We start from the raw sequence: 19,924 nt of genomic DNA on the forward strand, positions 1-19,924 counted from the left end.
AACAGGTGATACAGTGTGATACGGTGATACTTTACGGGAAAATAAGTCATACGACCATACCATACTAACAAAGGGAAGCCTTTTTCATAAAATACAAACGTTTATCTAACTAAACATCCTTATTCTTCTTTTTCTCTAACATTCACCATCAATTCAAGGTCAAAGCCAGATACAAGGTATAGAATAGAACATATACACCATGTCAAGTATCACAGACGGTCTCCTCATCAAGGTAAGTCGTCACGGTTGTTACAAAGGTCAAATCCATTTGCGAAAGGGCTACGAGTTTGTCATTGTTATCAACGGATATCTCATACTTCGCCACCATACCTTTCAAAGTCCGCTCATCACGCTAACAGAGATGTTGATTGATAGCTCGTCAACATAGTTGTCTATGCTGTCTCACTCGGTTCAAATGTCTACTCTGTAGCTGGACCAGAAGACATGTATGGTTCAAGCAAAGTAACCTACATTACTCCTTCATAGTGAGTGGTTTTGGAATAACGGACCAGAAAAGACCAAAGATCTATCTATAGTCATCCAATCATCATTTTGTTATTGGAGATATACTGATCTACCGATTTCTTTCCAGCTACGCATTCTATGTATGGTCATTAATCCATTTACTTTTACTTGGAACACTTTTATTCCAATTTACAACAAGAGGTAAAGAAATTATCGTTGATTCTATATCATGGAGATTCGCTTTATTAGGTATTTTCAACTCAGTTTATATCTTCTTTTGGTCAAGACATTGGTATATTTTAGCTTTCATTTTAAGTTTATTGGTTTCTGCAACTGTATCACAAATTTACTATGTAGTTAAAAGAGATCATTCTTCAAAAGAATCTTTAGGTGAAGAAGCTTTTGTTCATTTACCTTTTTCACTTTATCATGGATGTAAGTTCAAACCTCTTCTTACTATACTAAAGCAGCTGTAGTACTCCTTTCAATTCAGGATACTTGATAGCTGATATTTTACATTAAACTCTGATAGGGACTATCGTTTTAGTCGTCTTATCGCTTTTCGAAGCTTTCGGCGTTAACGCACACACCCACAAGGCTGGTATTTGGACCAAAGCCTTCGTATTCCTCGCTTTTGTTTTCCTTGAGACTACTGCTGCCGCATACGCTTTCGCAAGTAAAGAAGGCGATGCTGCCGGTGCTGCCGCTATCACTTGGGCTTTGTTCGCTATTTGTGAGTGGAATTTACCTTTCACCTGTACTTCCGCCTTACGCATCATACCCCATTCAATTGGCTAACCTGATCGATCGTCCTATGTAGTCATTCACCAAACAAGTTCAAAATTCATCCACTGGTCAGCCTTTGCCTTCTTCATCTTATCTCTTTTCGCTATCGTTAAATCTTTGATGTAAGCTATCTCACCTCTGCAGATCTAGATACAGTAGCTGACTTTCATGAGTAGTGCTACTGTCAGAGGTTCAGGCACTCTGTTACACGATGAAGAAAGAGCTCCTCTTGTCTCCGGATCATCATAAGCGTCTCGATGATGTGATTTTCGCTTAACATGATGGTGTAAATATAATCGATGGATTTGACAGCGGAGAATGGACAAAGAAATTGGAAGAATTTGAACTGATTGGCTTGGTATATGGTGTTAGAAGCAGAGTAGTGTAGAATTATGGGAAGATGGAATGATGAAATCCGATTAGAACAATAATTTACGAAATCAATGATTTTATGCAAATGTTTGACTTGTTTTGATTATCCTCAGTTACTATATTTGAGTACACATGAGCTGTTCAGCATCTATATAAGACCAATTATTCTTGTCATGGAGTTTTACAAGCGATATTAATGATATCTAGCATATATTGTTTTAGTTATTATGCGTGCTCTTTTATCCTTTTACTCCTCCTTCGACCTTCTAAATCTGCATCAGACGGTGATTTCTTCAGCTTCGATATAGATTTCCCTGTTGTATCCGTTGTTGGTTTAGAATCCATTTTATTAGATATCTGATCTTTGCTTGATTCAGGTTCGGGTTTTGTTGGAATACATTTTTGTTTAGTTTGTTTAGCAGAAGGATTATTAGGTTTAGTCTCAGAGTTGGTTTCAACACTTTCGGTTTTTGATTTGACTTTGGATTTCGCTTTGCTGTCCACTAAGTCATCCCATCCACCTTTATTCCCAAGTTGTATGATCGCATCAAAAGCGATTTGTTCAACAGGCTGTACACCTATGTCAAAAAGTTGGTAGTCAGCTTATATACTGGAAAGGGACCGCATCATCAACTTTCAGCTAAACTGCACGATCAAGAACTCACTTAATCTACCACGATTAACAAGCTGCATAGATTTTATAGCGTCAAATCCTTCTTGACCTATATAAGAGATTTCATCAGGTAAAGACGTTGAAGTAGCTATGTGCTTTATTAACGATAACGTAGGTGGATAAGGTAATCTTTCAATGAATTTCACGTCTACCTGTTGATCGAGTATAGGGGTTAGCATTTAGCAGCAAGTTTACGATAAGGGCCAAGCCAAGTATAAGACGTTAAGTCAATTCGATATAAAGATGAATTTACCATAAACCATGTCGGATCATCCTTTTTCGTTTTGGCATCATAGTATGGATGTTTCCTATTTATGGTACTTATCTTAGCTGCTTATTCTTTTTCTCTTACGACAATTAAACATACTCATCCCATGCTGTGTCTGATCGAAGCAATCAGATAATCTCAGCTGCTAAAGCTAATCATCTTACAGAGCAGCTGAAACAGCTCACTTACAATCTGGATAACCTTCTTTGACGATTTCAGCAATAGCAAAGACACCTAGAATGATTTTGGAATGTGTCAGCCGTATTAAACTCAAGAATAAAATACATGGTAGGAAGCTGACCAGGAGTTTTGCAATTACTGTGATAAAATAACACCTGATGGAAAGCTGAATTAGCTAGCTGATGGAGGGTCTTTCAAGACAGTCTTAATGCGAAGAAAGCTAACTTTATCACCTAATTTCATACGCTCCTTCATTATTTTCTTAGCTTCGTGGTTTCTGACGCCTATGGAAAGTGTTAATTCATGAGAGAGGCATACTCTTGCTCAATAGCTTACCATCCCAAGGTGATACGCTATCAATCACCAAAATCCTCAGCTTTCAAACCAGCGTCCAATGCTATCAACTCGTATAGCTCACCCAAGCTTCTCAAAATCATCCACAGAAAACTTTGGCAATGTCAGCTAAGATCATCATAGATAGGATAGCTGATATACCACCAGTAGAGCAGACTGTACACATGGTTGATGACTCACTTTAACATCTTTTCCTTTTACAACCCTCGAATCGGGTTCAGCTTTCATAAGCCAAGGCATGATTTCTTTCGGCTCTATTTGTTCCGCCTTGTAATATTATATTTGGATTGAAGCCTTTTTTTCCGCGAGCACAAGGTACAAGATACAGTATGCTTCTTGATATCGACGTTCAGATTAGCGCATATGTTATCAAAATTTGCCCAATCATGTATAATATCAGTGAAGAAGAAGAAGAAGAAGAAGGATGATCGAGAAAAGCAATAGTGAGTGGACCTCTGTAATGGTGTAAACAAACAACATCTAATGTTCGGTGATCACCGATTTACTCGGTTACGTGCCTGATGATCAAAGGGTTTCCCACGGTTGTTCTCCATTCACACAGTACTTTTCAAAATATGGAGGTCCCACTTTCGTATTTTGACTTTTGGAATTTGTGATTTTTGGTTTTATGGATTATTTGCATAGAAGTCTCAATACTTCACAAGATAACACAACCAATACCAATATTGGATTAGATCGATTGAATCGACAATTTGAATTATCTAGCTCAGCAAGATGTCTTCCAGACATGTTACTTTCGATGAACAGCCTGAACAACCCGAAGCTGGACCATCAAATTCTTATGTTGCTTCTGCAGGAGCAGGACCATCAATACATCCTGATAGATTAGCACTCAACCAGATACCTGTAGGTGGTGATCAGCCGAAAAAGCCAAAAAATAAGGTATGTGCTTATCGTTGTCCTAGTAATCATCCTTTGCCTTTTTTATTCACCATTGACTGTGTCTTTTGCTTACTCTGTTGTGCTGGTTTTCCAGAGTGAAGCACAAAAAAACCGAGAGAAGAAGAAATTAAAGAAACGTAGGAAATTAGAACAAGCTAAAAAAGCTTCTACACCAAAAACGAATAAGAAAGAATGGAAACCTGATCCTGTACTGGAAGCATTACAGAAATCCACCAACACTACATCCTCTCCTAAGGATAAGAAGAAAGGTTTTAATAGTGATGATGATACAGAAGACGAAGACGAAAACGAAGATGATGATGTTAAAATAGGTAAAGATGAAGAGGCCAAACAAGTGGAAAGTGAGAAAGAGAAAAGAAAACGTGAAAAGAGGGAAAAGAGAGAAAAAAGAGAAAGGAAAGAAAAACGAAGAGCCGAGAGGGAGTCGAAGAAAACTAAATCTATTCAAGCAGATGGTGATTTACCTGAAGATGCGAATGGGAATGAAGATAAAGATAAAGATGAAAATGGTGATGAGATAATGGATGTTCAAGATAATGTAGATGATGACGAGAAATTAAATGGAGAAGACCAAGAAGACAGAGAAAAATCAAAGTCAGAATCACCACCACCATTAGAAGCATTTCCAATACCTACATCAGTACCTGAACCTGCACCAGAAATATTAGCTAAACAAGGTTTACCATTAGGTTTAGAAAATGCTAAATTCATTGATCAAAATTTAAGAATAAATATAAATGATTTAAAGATAATATCAAACAAACCTAAATTCAGGAAATTGAACAGAAAACGTAAAGATACAGAGGGTGAAGTTGAAAACGAAGATGTTAATGTAGATATGGATACAGATGAACCAATATATACAGATCAAGGTATATCTGAAAGAATGAGATTGAGATTAAAAGAAAGTGGCGTTAAAGATTTCTTTGCTGGTAAGTATAATCCGTTATATCTCTTATAGTACTTTTAACGAGATGATCATCAAAAGTCTCTCATTATCTACCTCGATCTCCTTATTTTCTGACGTATGCTTATGACAGATTAACTCGGCTGATTATGTTTCTCCCTTCAGTTCAAGCAGCAATCTTACCAGAACTATTATCATTACGTTTAATTCCATTCAAATATGATAAATTAAACGATTATTTAATTTCAGCACCTACAGGTTCAGGTAAAACTTTAACTTATTCAATACCTATAATTGAAATCTTAAAAAACAGGATCACAACAAAGTTAAGAGCTTTGATTGTTTTACCTACAAGAGATTTAGTTGTTCAAGTTAGAGAAACTTTAGAATTTTTAAGTAAAGGTACTGGATTAAATATAGGTTCAGTAACAGGTCAACATTCTTTTACGCAAGAACAATCTCAATTAATAGCTGATATGGAAACTCCGTAAGTCAACTTTCATAATCTCGACATTGGGAAGTTTAGTAGCTGATAAAAAAAATTAACCATTATAGATTATTGGGAGGATCATCAAAATTAGATATATTGATAGCTACTCCAGGTAGACTAATAGATCATTTAGCTTCTACACCTAATTTTACCTTACAGCATTTAAGATTTTTGGTAAGTCTGCTTGTTTACCTAGAATAAAATGCAAATCATTCGTCTAATATCGATTCTACCATATATAGGTTATCGACGAAGCAGATCGATTGTTGAACCAATCTTTCCAGAATTGGTTATCTCAAGTATTATCTTACATTAATCCACCAGATCCACCTAAACAATTGCCTGAAGGGTTCAAGGTACAACCTTGGGACAAAATTGCACCTGCTTGGATGGAACCTTTAGGCTTAGTTGATAGATGTAAGGATTGGTGTGATCCTATACCTGTCATAGTGAGTAGGCTTGTCTCATGAATCAAGCAAAGTATATCGCTTGGGTGAGATTCTTCCAGAATGAAATACTCATATTCAATCTCTTTTAACTTTTACTTGTGATTAGTGTCAAAAATTATTATTTTCAGCAACTTTGACCCGAGATCCATCAAAAGTAGCATCATTATCATTAAATCAACCAAAATATTATATTGTACAATCAAATCTTTTAAAAAATATACCATATCAAATTGGTGAACAATTTTCATTCCCTGAAACATTAATTGAAAAAATGTTAATTTTACCATCAAATTTAAAACCTCTTAATTTAATACATTTAATATATCATAAAGAATTTGAATTAACAGGATCAACTTTAATTTTCACAAAATCTGTTGAATCAACAGAAAGATTGTTAAATCTTTTAACATATTTTCAAGATGCTTATATATCTTCATCAAAGAAATTTATAGTTAAAGGTTATACAGGTGAATTAAAATCAAATGAAAGAAAAATATTATTAAATGATTTTAGTAATGGTAAAATAGATTTGTAAGCTTAATAATACTCCTTTACTCCTTTCTAAATCTCATATACTTCTTTTTTTCGATTTCGTCACATTTATATTTGTGAAAGAATATTTCATGATTGAATTTCCTTTTTCTTCATTCTTCCTGATGTAAAATGTGTGACCGATTTTGACTGACCGCCTAATATGGTAAATTCAATAGACTGGTCTGTTCAGATTTAATTGCAAGAGGTATGGATATACCTACTGTATCAAATGTAATTTCATATGATATACCATTAGATATAAGAAAATATGTTCATAGAGTCGGTAGAACTGCTAGAGCAGGTAGAAAAGGTACAGCATGGACTTTAGTTGAAAAGCAAGAAGTGAGTTATATTTGCTCTCATCCAAATAGTTGTTGACATAGCTTAATTGTGATCAATCTTATTACCTTACTTCAGGCTCTCCATTTCAAAGGAATTATGAATACTGCAAATCACTTGAAATCAATCAAAAAAGTTAAAGTCAAGGAAGACGACTTGAGTGATTATAGAGAATCTTACGATGTGAGTTTTTTGTTTTGTTGTTTTCAGTTCAGGTATTTTCCATATCTAAGAAAATGTGAACCATTAAATTCCTTCAAATTAATCCTAAAATGAATTTGCGCTGATTGGTATATAATATAGATCGCGATGAGGCGTCTTAAAGAGCATTATGGTAGAGATACATAGTCGAATATCTAAAAACCTTGGTTTTTGCTCATGCTCTCATAGGTTGTCAGTAAAGTTTTAACATAGTTCATATTTGCTATAGCATATACATCCACATACATATGCGTAATTTCAGATGTATTCGATCGCATTTATTGTTACATTCATCAATGGTCGTCATGGTCATTTGCCTAGCTTGGTAGATGTCATACAACAAGGGAACACGATTCGCTCTTTTGGAGATGTCCCTTCAACTGGTCTCTTTCCAAATTGAGAAGATTAGCATTGGTCGATTGTATATCCAAATATGAACTTACCAAAAGATACAGGGTAATTAACAATACAAGCGGACTTGCCCATTAATGGTCAATCTCAAGTCATTCATGATCTTAATAATTGATGTCTTTGGGTAATAAACCAAATGATATCTTATGCCCCTTCTTTCTCTTGTGGTAATTCTTCTACTATCTTTTCTAATTCTTTCAGCTGGTTATCTATTTCTTCTTTATTACCCTGATCATCAGTTTCATCCGTCTGTATCTTCTCTTTCAGGCTTTCATAGTAAGATCGTATTTCTTTAGGTGATTCTATTGATTACGATTACACAAATTTTTTGAGGACGTGTCAGCTAGAATCAATAGATTTTTTTAGGTCTCAAAACTCTACATTTGGCATTATGGAATAAAGAGAAAATATGAATAGTGTGAAGGGCGGTAAAATGCTGGACTCCACAGGAATAAAGTTTCCTCAGGATACCTGCTAAAAAGAGGGATATCAAACATACCTTTGGCAGTTATCATTAATTCTATTCTCTCTTTACCATTTCTTAAAATTTCCAATCTTTTGTTATCTATCGACAGATCTTCATTTTGGGCTTTACCATTAGATTGTTTATCTGTTATCACTGATATCGAATCTATCAATTGTTCAATATTCGAAAAAGATTCTTGTAATTGATTTACGATTGAAATTAATTGTGGAGTACGTGAATTCAATTTTGATATTGTATCACCTGCTTCGAACAGCTAACAATTAAAATATCATTACTGTTAGGTATTTATTCCTTACAAGTGATTTCATCTTATAGTAAGCTACAGCATTTATCAATGAAGCTTACCTGATGATGATGATTGTATACCAAAGAATGCCTTGATCCTTCCAAATTCCCAATATCTTTCAAATGTATATTTCTATCAGCTATTTATCCTTCCGACGCTGGTTTCAGCTGAACATACCTGAATTTAAAGAATAGGCTTTTTCCATTAAACCTTTTAGACTTTGTTTCGATATCAAATCTTCATAATATGCCGATGCGTTAAATGATAAGGAATCTTTTGAGCGAGAATGATAGACGGTCAATTCATAAATCGACCTTTTGTATTTGCTATTGTCAAGGAAGGTAAGCTTACCTATATCTAACTGATCTGCTTTAGTATTTTCATTTGAAGAAGAATTACTTGAACTATGTTGACCTTCTTTCAATCCATAAAAATTCCTAAATTGTTCTCTTCTAGCTTTACGTTGTTCAAAACTAATATTTGCTGTATTATTACTACTTCCTCTTCTCATTTCTCCTTGATCAGGTGAACGTGTTTCTCCACGTCCGTTATCAGTGAATGTACTTATTTTCCTTGGCGGTGTACCTCTTACAGGCATTTCCGAATGTCTACGAGGAATTGGAGAAGCTGACATTATACTTCGATTTCCCAATGTGTTTGTTGTCACATATAAGAGTTATACTGATATCAAAAAAGAGTGAACTATGAATATTTCACAATATCCTAGATATCATGCTCCTCACACAATAACAAACAGTTGATTACGAAAGGGTTCACGGATCATCATGGCCACGCGACACGCACGCTCAAGCAGAGATACTGGATCACGTGACATTCGATTTACCCTTAAAATCGTCTTTTTTGTTGGATTACTATACATAGTTAGATGAACAATGGAGACCACAAATCCTTTGTTCAATTTTTATCATCAGTAAAAGATATCATTAACATCCTAGGTATCATCATTCTTTGTTCTTCAATCTTCACTGTCAGCTGTTTCTGAGAACAGAATTATCAAACAAGAAGCGATACCACCAGAAATACTCAGATAAGAAGGATCAACAGCGGATTGTCAACCTTTTTTTTTTGGTCCTGTCTCATTCTTGTGTCCCGAAACATCAAAAAGGTATACGAGACATACATTAACTTCGACTTTGGGTGAAGATCATATAATCAATAACACCAAATATCAGTATCAAGCTTCTGTGATTGTCTTCTTTGCCACTTGATCAACTTCAATCCGAACAGAAATCCAAGCTCAAAAGTATATTACCCCACCTCTCATCAACCGTAGTTACCTTTTAATCAACCAAACCTTACACAATGTCAGCTGCCGCCACCCTCCCACCTCAAGCAGCAACAGCTAATGCCAACACTTTATCAGATGCATTAGCAGCAGCTTCAATTTCATCTTCATCCTCACCTAAACCTGAAGAAGATAATGATCAAGATGAACTAGAGGATGGTGAAATTAGAGATGATGAAGACGAAGAAGATGATGGAAAAGTAAAAACTGTTTTTGATGATGCAAGTAAATTCAATGTTAAGGTGAGTAGTCATTTCGTTTTGATGTTATTATTGATCATCAAATCCGAGAAAGAGATATCTTCGAGTAAAGTGTACAATTTTAATATCGGTTACCCTTCGTCCATGACTATACCAGTTGTTTATAGTTGTAGCTTTTAGCTGACATATATCTTTCTAATCACAGCACCCACTCTACTCCACCTGGACATTATTCTTCGATTCACCTCAATCTAAACTTTTACCCAAAACACCCTCGTCAACACCTGCTACACCACAAGGTACACATGGTGAGCCATCATCCCAAATTGCATTCAATCATTGATTGATCATGTTGAGACGGATTTTTCGGTTTTCATAACGTTTAGAGAACTAAGCGCTAATTCCTCATTCTGTTCGATTTCAAAGGTGGATGGATGGAAGATATTCGAAAAGTAGTAGCATTCGATTCCGTTGAAGAATTCTGGGGACTATACAACAACATTATCCCACCATCCCAATTACCTGGTAAAGCCAATTATTACCTTTTCAAAGTGAGTTATACTTTACCGGCTCATGTATAGTTGAAACAAATATCAGGAAGCTGATAGTCTATGATCAACCAATAGGACGGTATCATGCCTGCATGGGAAGATCCTAAAAACAAAAATGGTGGTAAATGGTCTATTCAAGTACCGAAAGAGAAAAGTAAAGGTGTCATCGATAAAATGTGGCTTTACACCGTTAGTATTCTTTGATCACGGATTTCGAGAGACGAAGGTTGCAAATGATGCTAATAGCTTGGTAACGATACACAATAGATGCTCGCTGCTATTGGTGAAACTTTCGAAACTCCTCTTCCTGGACCGGATGACAAAGAAGCTCTTACGCCAACTGAATCAGATTTAGTAACTGGTGTAATTGTATCTTCTCGACCTGCTTTGTAAGTTTGAGCTTGTGGTATAAGCCATAGTTAAGAAGCACTAATCACTGAAACGAAATATTGTTCATTGTTGCTCTTTCTAGCTACCGTATCTCCATTTGGACAAGATCAGCACCTGATACTTCACTTACCGAGACTGATGCATTAATGAAGAGAATCCTTACTATTGGTCGACATTTCAAAGTTTCTGTACTTGGATATGAATTAGATCAAAAATTAGTTACAGGTGGTTTCCAGACTGAAATCATGTTCGAGAGGTACGTTATTGATGCACATGGTAGATCTGCGCTCATAAGTACATATGCTAATGAATAACGCTTGCTTTACTCGAAACCAGTCATAAAGATAGTGAGAAGAAGGGTAACAAGAATAAGATAATCATCTAAGCTGAACGAATGGAGAAGTGAGATGTTGGAATCGGTAGATAGCGCTGTGATGCTTTGTATCGCATATACATACGATATGGCAGTTGATTTTCTGCGAGTTTATTTTGTCTTAATCCCTTGTCTAGAAACAGTTATTTAGCCTATTCACCTATATATAAATATATATATCTAAACGAATTAAAAGTATTTGTGCATGTCTTTCAAGCATTTATGCATATGTACATTACCTTACAAGTACAAATACAGATTCCAACGAATTCACACACCTATACAACCAATATCTGAATTCTACACTGTACACAAGATCAATACCATACAACTTTCAACTTCTGAACAATACAAAAACCTCATATTTATCCAGTATATACTCTCAACCAACCTTTGATTCGTTCTCTGCAAATCAAACATTTTGCTTCATCGGTACGCGTAACATAATTATGTGAATTTGAATTTGAATTCCTTCTATTGAACTTTATCTGGCCATCATCTCCACGACTAGTTCCAAGTGATTCTCGCTTCGGTTTCTCGGCACTATAGTGAGATTCGTGTAAAAGATTAGATCCAGACACTTCTTTATCTTGTATAGGTACATAACCACCCAAAGCCAATCTCCTTGATTTAGGATGATTCTTCATAGCTTTTAATAGTATTTGATTATATGGTATTTTTGAGCATTCGATCGCTTCTTCTTCTTCTTCTTCTTCTTCTACTGCTATTGGTATTTGTTCATGATCATTATTCTGTATATGTATAGGAATTTGTTCATCATTGTTGATAATAGTAGTAGTAGTAGTAGAGCTAATTGGTATAGTTGGATTAGATGATCGGAATATCAATGAAGGAGCGCAGATGTAACATAGATTTAGATGACAACCTGTGATAAAAGGGAACGATGTGAATCATACTAGGTTAGCCATCATAACCATCACATATACATATGATCGGGATTCATCATAGCACAGAGTATAGCCATGCCTGTGTTATGATTTATTTTGCGAGTGAAAACTTACAAGGTAATAAAACTGCTGAAGGTGGTCTACTTAAACATAACAAACATAACGGATATGGTCTTTCTAAATTGTGCTGCTTTTCTTGCTGAAATCTAGTCTGACCTACTTGTCCTCTCATGTGGTATTCTACAGAATCACAATGTTCTATGTTCACTTCTGTATCTATATCTATATCTTCATCCGGTATACTATCTAAAGAATCTGAAATATCGGTTTTTAACGATGTTGATAGTTCAGGTATCCCCGTAATTTCCATTTCATCATTGTCGTGTAATCGTTGCTGAATAGGTATACCTGATGATGATATCTGATCATAATTGACAGCATGACGAGACCTTCTTGAAGCATCTAATTCTGCACCCAAGCGGGATAAGTCAAAAGCACTCGTACCCATGATCTAGTGACTAGTTGTAGTATCTACCTTGCTAGTTGTCTTGTTCTGCTTGTTTATCGTGAAAGAATATTTAAATGCTGGCATTGATATCAGTCAGTATTGAGTCAACCAACAGGGATGCATAAATTTCAACTTCATTATCATCACAGATATGAGTGAGCCTATCATATGCGATCAATATGACATATCAATCAAAAATCAAACACCTTGATCACTTGATCATGTGTTCAAACCAAAACATACAATTACGAGAGAAGTAACAATATATACAGTACACTACCGGATTACCGGAACTGACTCACCCCATATCAGGTGACTAACCCATCCCATTAATTCCAACTCAGTGATGAACGTCTGTTGACGGTAATATGGAATGTAAGATAGTATGCATAAAGGTCTTGGTGGATCATGGATATAGGTGTTACATGATGTTTAAGAGATCACTTTCAAGGTACTATGATGTAACCGCCTGGTCTGACTATAATTGGCTACGGTATATTGTCCAGGTTGTATCGTATAACACTAATCATTCATGAATAATATATTGTATAAGGTATTATATGCTACAGGATACGTACCATCTATATTGGGAAATGGCAAGAAGACAGGAACAAACAGTAAGAAGAAGGAACCACTTCATTATAGATAATGGGCGAACAACGACAGTCAAGAAGTTACATAAGCTTTCCGACGTAAGCCATTAGACATCAGGTTTATGAATATATAATGGCCTTTTGAGTTGCTCATCGATAAATTTCGTCATCGGTCTCGATACTTTCTCTTAATTTCCTCTGCTCTGCATCCTGTTCTTGGTAATTCGTACGCTGGTTGTGTTGAGGATCGTAAATATGACCTTGCCAAATACCTAGTTCCATACCTAATTCCCATCCAACTTCTTCCTCATCATCCCATTCTGATTTCTGTTTCTGCTTGTTATCTACTTCCGTAGGCATCCGTATGATAACTCCCATTTGTATAGGTTCATTCGGTATTAGTGCTCGATCTGATTCTTTCATTTCAGGTTGCTGTTGTTGCTGCTGATATTGTTGATGTGATAAATTGACTGGAGGTGATCTCTGACGATGGAATCCGAATAATGGTCTAGCAGATGTTTGCTCATTCGGATTTTGAAAGTACGGTGAATATGGATTAGAAGAATGAGGAGTATTTACATTTGTCGTCGACATTGGTAACAAGGACTGTAATGATATCGGCTATTATCGATAAAATATGGAAAATTTGATTAGTACATCAAGAAAGTATGACAGAAAAGAAGATTTTATCAAGCAAGATAGTACAGTAAATCGAAAAAAGATTTGAACTCACTTCTATACTATTCAAAACATTCCCTCTATCATCATCATAATCACCTGATTTCGCATCTTTGTAATTGTAAACCAAATTATCATAAATTCTAGGTTTTAACTTCAATTTCGCTTTATCCGCTTCCCTTTCTCTTCTTCTTTGATTTTGATCATTTTGGAAACCACTTAATCTATCAAACGCTGTTATACCCCAATAATTATCTAGTGTACCACTATTTGGAAAAACAGGTAATGGATCACCTCTTGATAATGCAATTTGAGTGGCTGTTCTGTATCTTCTTCTCATCCGTATAGCTCTTAAAGCTAAGCATCCTGCTAAGACCAGAAGAACTACTAAGATACCTAGAAACTAAGGATGCAAATTTCAAGCGTAAGCATGAATACCAGTAATGCACTTCAATATTGCGATCGAAAGCACAACAAGCGATAATCAATGAATTATCATTTTGATCCTTTTCGACTCTAATATACCCAATATTATGATCTTCGTCAAAGAATCTTGAAAAAGTCTCACAAGCACCACCTCAAATCTTTCAATTCGCTTTGCTGGATTCTCAAGTATCTCTTCTCTCGCGACATGCTCCTGACCAGTCTGAATAGCATGAGAAAGAAATCATTTTACTCACAACTAAATAATACACGTTCGGACTACCAGCTTTATTGTTATTATCATTATTTGATTGACGAGTTTGTGTAGGGAATAGACCTCTTGTATCACTTGATGTTGTATGAAGCGTCTGTGTAGGTGTCGTTGATGTCAATGGACCACCGAATAGAGGTTGATCATTTGGCGTTGTAGTAGCCATTATGTATAAGACATATAATAATAAACTTCAATATATTCAAGTTCCTTTCCTCCTTTTTCTCTCTGCTTTGTATTCGCAATAGCAGATCTGCCTCTTTGCAGTTGTAAATGACCAGATCTTCGTCCAAACTACTATATTGTTCTTCTAATAGGTTTTTTTATGTCGGAATCACTGCGCATTTCTCATAGGTGAATAAGCGCGAAATGTTTATCTTCTTGATTGTTTATCGATAATTCACCGATATGTTTCAAAGTTGTTTCAAGCTGAATCTCTCAAGTTATGTTTATGTATAAATACTGGTATATACGCTGTTGTGAAGATCTATGGTAGATTAAGATAGGAAGGATTGGTGAGTAAATTTAGTTGAAAGGAACTTAAGCTCATCAAAGTAACCACAAAAAACAGAGAAGATGACGAAGTTTACTGCTGTGAGCGAGATAACGTAAAGTGGCAACAGATTACCATTTACACTTCTATATCAATTAAAACCTGTATTTTACAGTGGGAAAAAGGAAGCACATTCCGCAGCTTGCTTAACGAGATGAAGATAGTGGACATGAATGAATGCATATATACAACTTTTCTATTCCCCTTCACTTCGACTACATACAACAGCGCTTTGATAAATCCTTTTCAATCTATTTGTCTACTTTCCTATGTTTGCTATACATAATTGATTGAAAGATTTACGCTAACAGGTAAAGCGGGATCAGTCACCACGATACCCTCTTCTTCACCTAACAAGTCAATGAGCAATTTTTCAAGGTTCGGTCGAGTAGCTTCATATACATCTGGAGGTGATGGCCAGAAAAGTGCACCTTTTGCATAAGACAGGGAAGGTTTCGATATTTGTCTGTAAAAGCAAGAATAGTTAGCAAAATTGCTGTATTCCTCTTTTCTGAGACATAGTGTGACAGGTTGCGAATATCGCGCGATGGAGCCAACGCATCCATCGATAGCAAGAAGCAGATTGTGGATTTGTACCTCGATATAAAAGTGGAGGACAGCACTTACAAATCTTGTCGGTTGGTCAGACTTTCGATGAACCTTTCCAAAGTCCAAACTTTACCTGCTTCAGCAGTCAAGCTTTCTCCACCACATACAGGGCATTCAGGTCTTTTCTCGTGCTCAAAAGTATAGGTATATACTGATTCATTACCGACATACTGTAAAGGTGCCGAGTATAAGCTAATATCATATTATAATCACGCGAACATGTTAGCTCACCATCATATAGTTGTTCAGATAAGGGGCACAAGCAGTAGCTATTTTGAGGGCTTCATTACAACACGAAGCTAGATCTCAACGTTAGCTGCAAAATCACTTGGTTGAGTAGAAGCCAGCTTACCTGCAATGATAGCATTCGTACTTGCAATAGCAGGAATGATATTTTTCACGACGCCCTGCGTCAAAGCCCATGTAACTCCTTCAATCTTGAACTGAGCTGCTCTAGCAGAAGCTTCTCGGTAAAGCCATTCTATGTGATCGGGATCATCGGTATCCAGCTTTTTGTCTGGTTCAGAATATAATCGATCAGCTAATTTGAGCAAGCTTAGAGATATTTAGCTAACGAAACCAGATATTTACCTTTATGCACTTTAGGCCATTCTAACACACTTGCCCATTCAATACAATGTTCAGGTAATCGAGGTGTATTGGCGATTGTGCAAATAGGGAAGGCAGTAGGCGGAGTGAGCATATCGATCTGAAAAGCGAAATGTATGCTGTCAGCTTTTACTTGTGGAAAACCATATAGCTGACTTACAGAACATTCGTAACATGAGGTCACGGTAGGTAAGATCACTCTAGCTTGACCTTTGAAACCTTCTGTACCACCATCAATAAGAGGTTTTAGTTGTTCATCGTCATCTTGGGCCATTTGGACCAAAGTTGCGTTTATCCATCTTCTAGCTGAAATACTATCTAAGCCTGCTACAACGATATTGAATTGCTCATAAAACGATATTGGATGATCTTGTATTTTATCGTGATGACTAAAGTTAAAGTCAGCTTAAGTCATACTCAATGGGTTACCACCTTGCAGCTGAGCAGGACTAACGGCGTGACTTTAACTCCTGGTACTCGATTCATAATAAACTCGGCAGCTACAAGAGCTTTTGATTTCCCCACATCCGATTCTCTAACAGGTCTATCGTCAGCTTGACTACGGTCGGGCGTATAGAGCCAGCTAACCTACCTAAACAGGAATTGACGATTCAAATTTGATATATCGATAGTATCCATGTCGATGACGTGTATGTCGTTAAAGCCAGCTACATATAACGTGTGAGCTTCTCTCAGCTTGTCATTTTACCCTCAAAGGTATTAGGGAGATTCGACAAAAGCTGAACTGACTAAGAGCTAGATTCTGTAAAATCTCACATCCCAATCCACCTGCTCCTATGACGAGGATCTTGCTTTGAGTCCGGAGAAAGTCCTTAGTCTGTGTAAGAAAAGTATCAGCTCAATCTACTTCACTCAAGTATTTCATTTCAAGCTGACCTCTTGTCCGCCTTGAAACCTCTCATCAGTCCATGGACCTCTTCTATCGAGTATTTTATCGATACTTGCGAATCGAGTATCATCTGTTAAGTAAGCCTGTAGTTTCGAGCTTGAGGCTACACCATTGAGTGTCCCATTGTGAACAGTTGCAGTCATATTGAGCGTAACCTGTCGTGCTTATATGAAGGGTAGCGATGTATAAGCAAAAGAGTGAGAAGGAAGAAGAAGAAGAAGGAAAAGGCAAGAAATATTGATTGTTTCCTACCGTATGGTTGACGTGAAGTTGATCGTAATCTTGTAATCTAAATGAGGCGCCCCAAGCGCGTGCGGAAATGAAAGCAATCTCCGCTGGGCTGGGTCACGTGCCTCGAGATATTTCTGTTTTTGTTGACCGTGCGTCTACTAGGTACTAAATAGCCTTAAGTGGACTGATTATTTTTGGATTTTCGATATTTCTCTATATCAAGCATAGCCTATAACTCCCATTAGCGCGATCGAATTGTCCAAGGCTACTTTACACAGGTGAAAAGAGTAGAAAATGAAGTTAGACGCTACAGATTTACGATATGTGTCGGCAGACGAATTTCGAGTACTTTCAGCTGTAAGTGGAATTGAGTTGTTGGAATTTCAATTTGCATGGTCACAATAAGCTCAATACGCTCCAACGTATTCGGTTTGCGATCAAATCTATGTTTACGTTGGATATAGTAAGCTGAGAATAGTGTGGTATTCATATAGGTTGAAATCGGCTCAAAGAATCATGAAGTTGTTCCAACAACGTTAATAGCGGAATTATCAGGTATCAGAGGTGGAAATGTAAACAAAGCTTTAGGGGAATTAGCTAAGAGAAGTTTGGTTGGAAGAGTACAAAATATCAAATGTGAGTGCTCAGCTCAATGATAAGGATCTTTGGTTGGAGGAAGCTTGAACGTAAACGATAAGTTAAATCACGGGATAACAATGCTAATAATTCTGCATTCATCAGACGATGGATATCGACTGACGTATGGCGGTCTTGATTATTTGGCTTTACGAACATTCTCCAGGAGGAAGTTACCTAGTATACATTCAGTTGGAACAAGAGTAGGTGTGGGGAAGGAAAGTGATATCATGATTTGTGCAGATGAGAGTGGAGAGAAGAGAATATTGAAGATGCACAGGTAAGTTTTTTATTATGGAATACTCGTCATCTTAGCTTGCAAACCATTATGGAATGTATGATAGTATGAAAACTGATGTTCATTATAATGAGATAGATTGGGGCGAGTCTCGTTTAGAGCAATCAAGTCGAAAAGAGATTATTTAGGTAAAAGGAGAAGTGCTTCATGGATGTATATGAGTAGATTATCTGCTCAGAAAGAATTCGCTTTCATGAAGGTATGTATCGATAAACGTTTAGCTGGACCTGGGCAACTGAAAGTCATGCCATCAGCTGATATAATAGTTGTGTGTCCTTCTAGGCATTATATCAACATGATTTCCCCGTACCCGTACCTATAGATCAAGCTAGACATTGTGTGGTCATGTCGTTGATAGATGGTTACCCATTGTGAGTAATTCTTTTCGTGCTATTCTTGTTATACTGGAAGATCGCGTTCACCATATCAATTGAAAAGCGCTAATAATATTATATAGACGTGCTATAGAACATTGTGACGATCCAGCAGATCTATACTCTAAGTTAATGGAATTGATCGTCCGATTAGCTCATGCAGGATTGATTCATGGTGATTTCAATGAATTCAATATTATGATAACGAGGAAAACTGGTGAACCAATAGTCATTGATTTTCCCCAGATGGTCAGTACAAGACATGAGAACGCAGAATAGTGAGTACATTGCGGATTCACACAGATGCGGAAATCTCGATTATATCCTCAAAACATGCTAATCAGTAGAGTATCTATTTAGCTTCTTCAATCGAGATGTAAACTGTATAAGGCGATTCTTCCGTCGTAGATTTAGATACGAATCTTTAGCATGGCCAACATGGAAAGATGTTTTAGAGATTGAAGAAGACGAAAAACCTGAAAATGAATTAGCCGCAATATCCGAAGGAGAAGAGGACGAGGAAGAGGGTGAGGGTGAAGCGCAAGAACAGCAGGAGAAGAAAGCGTCAGAACAGCCTAAAGAGCATGAGACAAATCATGCTGAAAGCTCTAAAACTGCTCAGAAGCGACTGAGAATAGATTTAGAAGTTGAAGCTAGTGGTTTCGGAAGAGCCTTACAACGTGAACTTGAAGATGTAAGTCCAGCTGCTGGATCAAGCTCATTACAAAAGGAAAGCTAATCACCTCTCTTTGCAGTATATGCTTGAGGTTCAAGATCTACCACCGAGTGACGATGAGGACGAAGACGATGATGAAGACGAAGATGCAGAGGATGAAGATGACGAGGAAGAAACAGATGTTCAGCCGGAAGGTGATAAGCCCTCTGAACCATTTGACGAAGCTGCTTTCCAAGCTGATATGTCAGCTCGACTAGAAGCTATGAGATTACATAAAGCATTAGGTAATGATGATGATTTAGATGGTAAATTGGGTTTGGATGACCAACGATCTAATCACTCATTAAGTGATCCGAGTGATTCAGATGAAGACGATTCAGATGCGGATTCAGACGATTCAACCGGTGTGGCACAAAGTGATTTCACTTCATATATGCCTTCGCAAAGAAATTCTAGACGTCATCATGAAAGGATATCTACCAAGAAGATATTAGGTGATTCATCAAAACCTAAGAATAATGCTAAAGGCGGAGATTTATTAAGGGAAACAATCGAAAGACAAGTTAAAAAAGAAAGAGAATTAACCGAAAAGAAACATCATTCAAGAAATAATGGTTCAAAAGCAGGTAAAAGAAAAGGTTCAAAATGGAAAAATTCAGATAAATACGCTACTGGTAAAGATAGTGGATGGTAGTTTAGTT

General features: G+C 36.7%; 9 protein-coding genes across 9 annotated transcripts; 4 read left to right on the plus strand and 5 right to left on the minus strand.

The window, feature by feature from the left end:
* Nucleotides 1-199: 199 nt before the first annotated feature.
* L201_007403 (uncharacterized protein) lies at nt 200-1,500 on the plus strand (the record flags this gene model as incomplete). The annotated part of the gene is made up of 6 exons (XM_066223110.1): nt 200-232; nt 376-485; nt 593-900; nt 998-1,198; nt 1,286-1,373; nt 1,428-1,500. The coding sequence occupies 6 exons, from the start codon at nt 200-202 to the stop codon at nt 1,498-1,500; spliced, it is 813 nt and encodes a 270-aa protein (XP_066079207.1).
* Nucleotides 1,501-1,848: 348 nt separating this feature from the next.
* Nucleotides 1,849-3,338, minus strand: L201_007404 (uncharacterized protein; the record flags this gene model as incomplete). The annotated part of the gene is made up of 10 exons (XM_066223111.1): nt 1,849-2,201; nt 2,289-2,448; nt 2,550-2,604; nt 2,664-2,679; nt 2,754-2,798; nt 2,866-2,899; nt 2,970-3,028; nt 3,081-3,097; nt 3,163-3,191; nt 3,279-3,338. 10 exons carry the CDS (start codon nt 3,336-3,338, stop codon nt 1,849-1,851), a joined length of 828 nt encoding a protein of 275 aa, XP_066079208.1.
* Nucleotides 3,339-3,833: 495 nt separating this feature from the next.
* On the plus strand, nt 3,834-7,089 carry L201_007405 (uncharacterized protein; the record flags this gene model as incomplete). Its single annotated transcript, XM_066223112.1, has 9 exons — nt 3,834-4,001; nt 4,096-4,954; nt 5,095-5,416; nt 5,485-5,593; nt 5,662-5,868; nt 5,975-6,399; nt 6,579-6,744; nt 6,820-6,924; nt 7,045-7,089. The coding sequence occupies 9 exons, from the start codon at nt 3,834-3,836 to the stop codon at nt 7,087-7,089; spliced, it is 2,406 nt and encodes an 801-aa protein (XP_066079209.1).
* A 408-nt stretch (nt 7,090-7,497) lies between these two features.
* L201_007406 (uncharacterized protein) lies at nt 7,498-8,760 on the minus strand (the record flags this gene model as incomplete). Its single annotated transcript, XM_066223113.1, has 5 exons — nt 7,498-7,655; nt 7,853-8,093; nt 8,186-8,241; nt 8,304-8,399; nt 8,478-8,760. 5 exons carry the CDS (start codon nt 8,758-8,760, stop codon nt 7,498-7,500), a joined length of 834 nt encoding a protein of 277 aa, XP_066079210.1.
* A 689-nt stretch (nt 8,761-9,449) lies between these two features.
* Nucleotides 9,450-10,958, plus strand: L201_007407 (uncharacterized protein; the record flags this gene model as incomplete). The annotated part of the gene is made up of 7 exons (XM_066223114.1): nt 9,450-9,674; nt 9,838-9,940; nt 10,059-10,183; nt 10,259-10,372; nt 10,451-10,572; nt 10,656-10,829; nt 10,910-10,958. The coding sequence occupies 7 exons, from the start codon at nt 9,450-9,452 to the stop codon at nt 10,956-10,958; spliced, it is 912 nt and encodes a 303-aa protein (XP_066079211.1).
* Nucleotides 10,959-11,311: 353 nt separating this feature from the next.
* On the minus strand, nt 11,312-12,362 carry L201_007408 (uncharacterized protein; the record flags this gene model as incomplete). Its single annotated transcript, XM_066223115.1, has 2 exons — nt 11,312-11,832; nt 11,969-12,362. 2 exons carry the CDS (start codon nt 12,360-12,362, stop codon nt 11,312-11,314), a joined length of 915 nt encoding a protein of 304 aa, XP_066079212.1.
* Nucleotides 12,363-13,105: 743 nt separating this feature from the next.
* L201_007409 (uncharacterized protein) lies at nt 13,106-14,493 on the minus strand (the record flags this gene model as incomplete). The annotated part of the gene is made up of 3 exons (XM_066223116.1): nt 13,106-13,576; nt 13,689-14,036; nt 14,314-14,493. The coding sequence occupies 3 exons, from the start codon at nt 14,491-14,493 to the stop codon at nt 13,106-13,108; spliced, it is 999 nt and encodes a 332-aa protein (XP_066079213.1).
* A 663-nt stretch (nt 14,494-15,156) lies between these two features.
* L201_007410 (uncharacterized protein) lies at nt 15,157-17,151 on the minus strand (the record flags this gene model as incomplete). Its single annotated transcript, XM_066223117.1, has 10 exons — nt 15,157-15,346; nt 15,508-15,659; nt 15,721-15,788; nt 15,842-16,006; nt 16,081-16,198; nt 16,259-16,487; nt 16,553-16,633; nt 16,691-16,766; nt 16,849-16,936; nt 16,996-17,151. 10 exons carry the CDS (start codon nt 17,149-17,151, stop codon nt 15,157-15,159), a joined length of 1,323 nt encoding a protein of 440 aa, XP_066079214.1.
* A 382-nt stretch (nt 17,152-17,533) lies between these two features.
* L201_007411 (uncharacterized protein) lies at nt 17,534-19,917 on the plus strand (the record flags this gene model as incomplete). The annotated part of the gene is made up of 8 exons (XM_066223118.1): nt 17,534-17,596; nt 17,734-17,875; nt 17,981-18,155; nt 18,252-18,372; nt 18,456-18,544; nt 18,631-18,825; nt 18,908-19,241; nt 19,303-19,917. The coding sequence occupies 8 exons, from the start codon at nt 17,534-17,536 to the stop codon at nt 19,915-19,917; spliced, it is 1,734 nt and encodes a 577-aa protein (XP_066079215.1).
* Between the last annotated feature and the right edge of the window lie 7 nt (nt 19,918-19,924).

This window comes from Kwoniella dendrophila, chromosome 10, assembly GCF_036810415.1.
Source record: "Kwoniella dendrophila CBS 6074 chromosome 10, complete sequence".
Taxonomy (NCBI): Eukaryota; Fungi; Basidiomycota; class Tremellomycetes; order Tremellales; family Cryptococcaceae; genus Kwoniella; species Kwoniella dendrophila.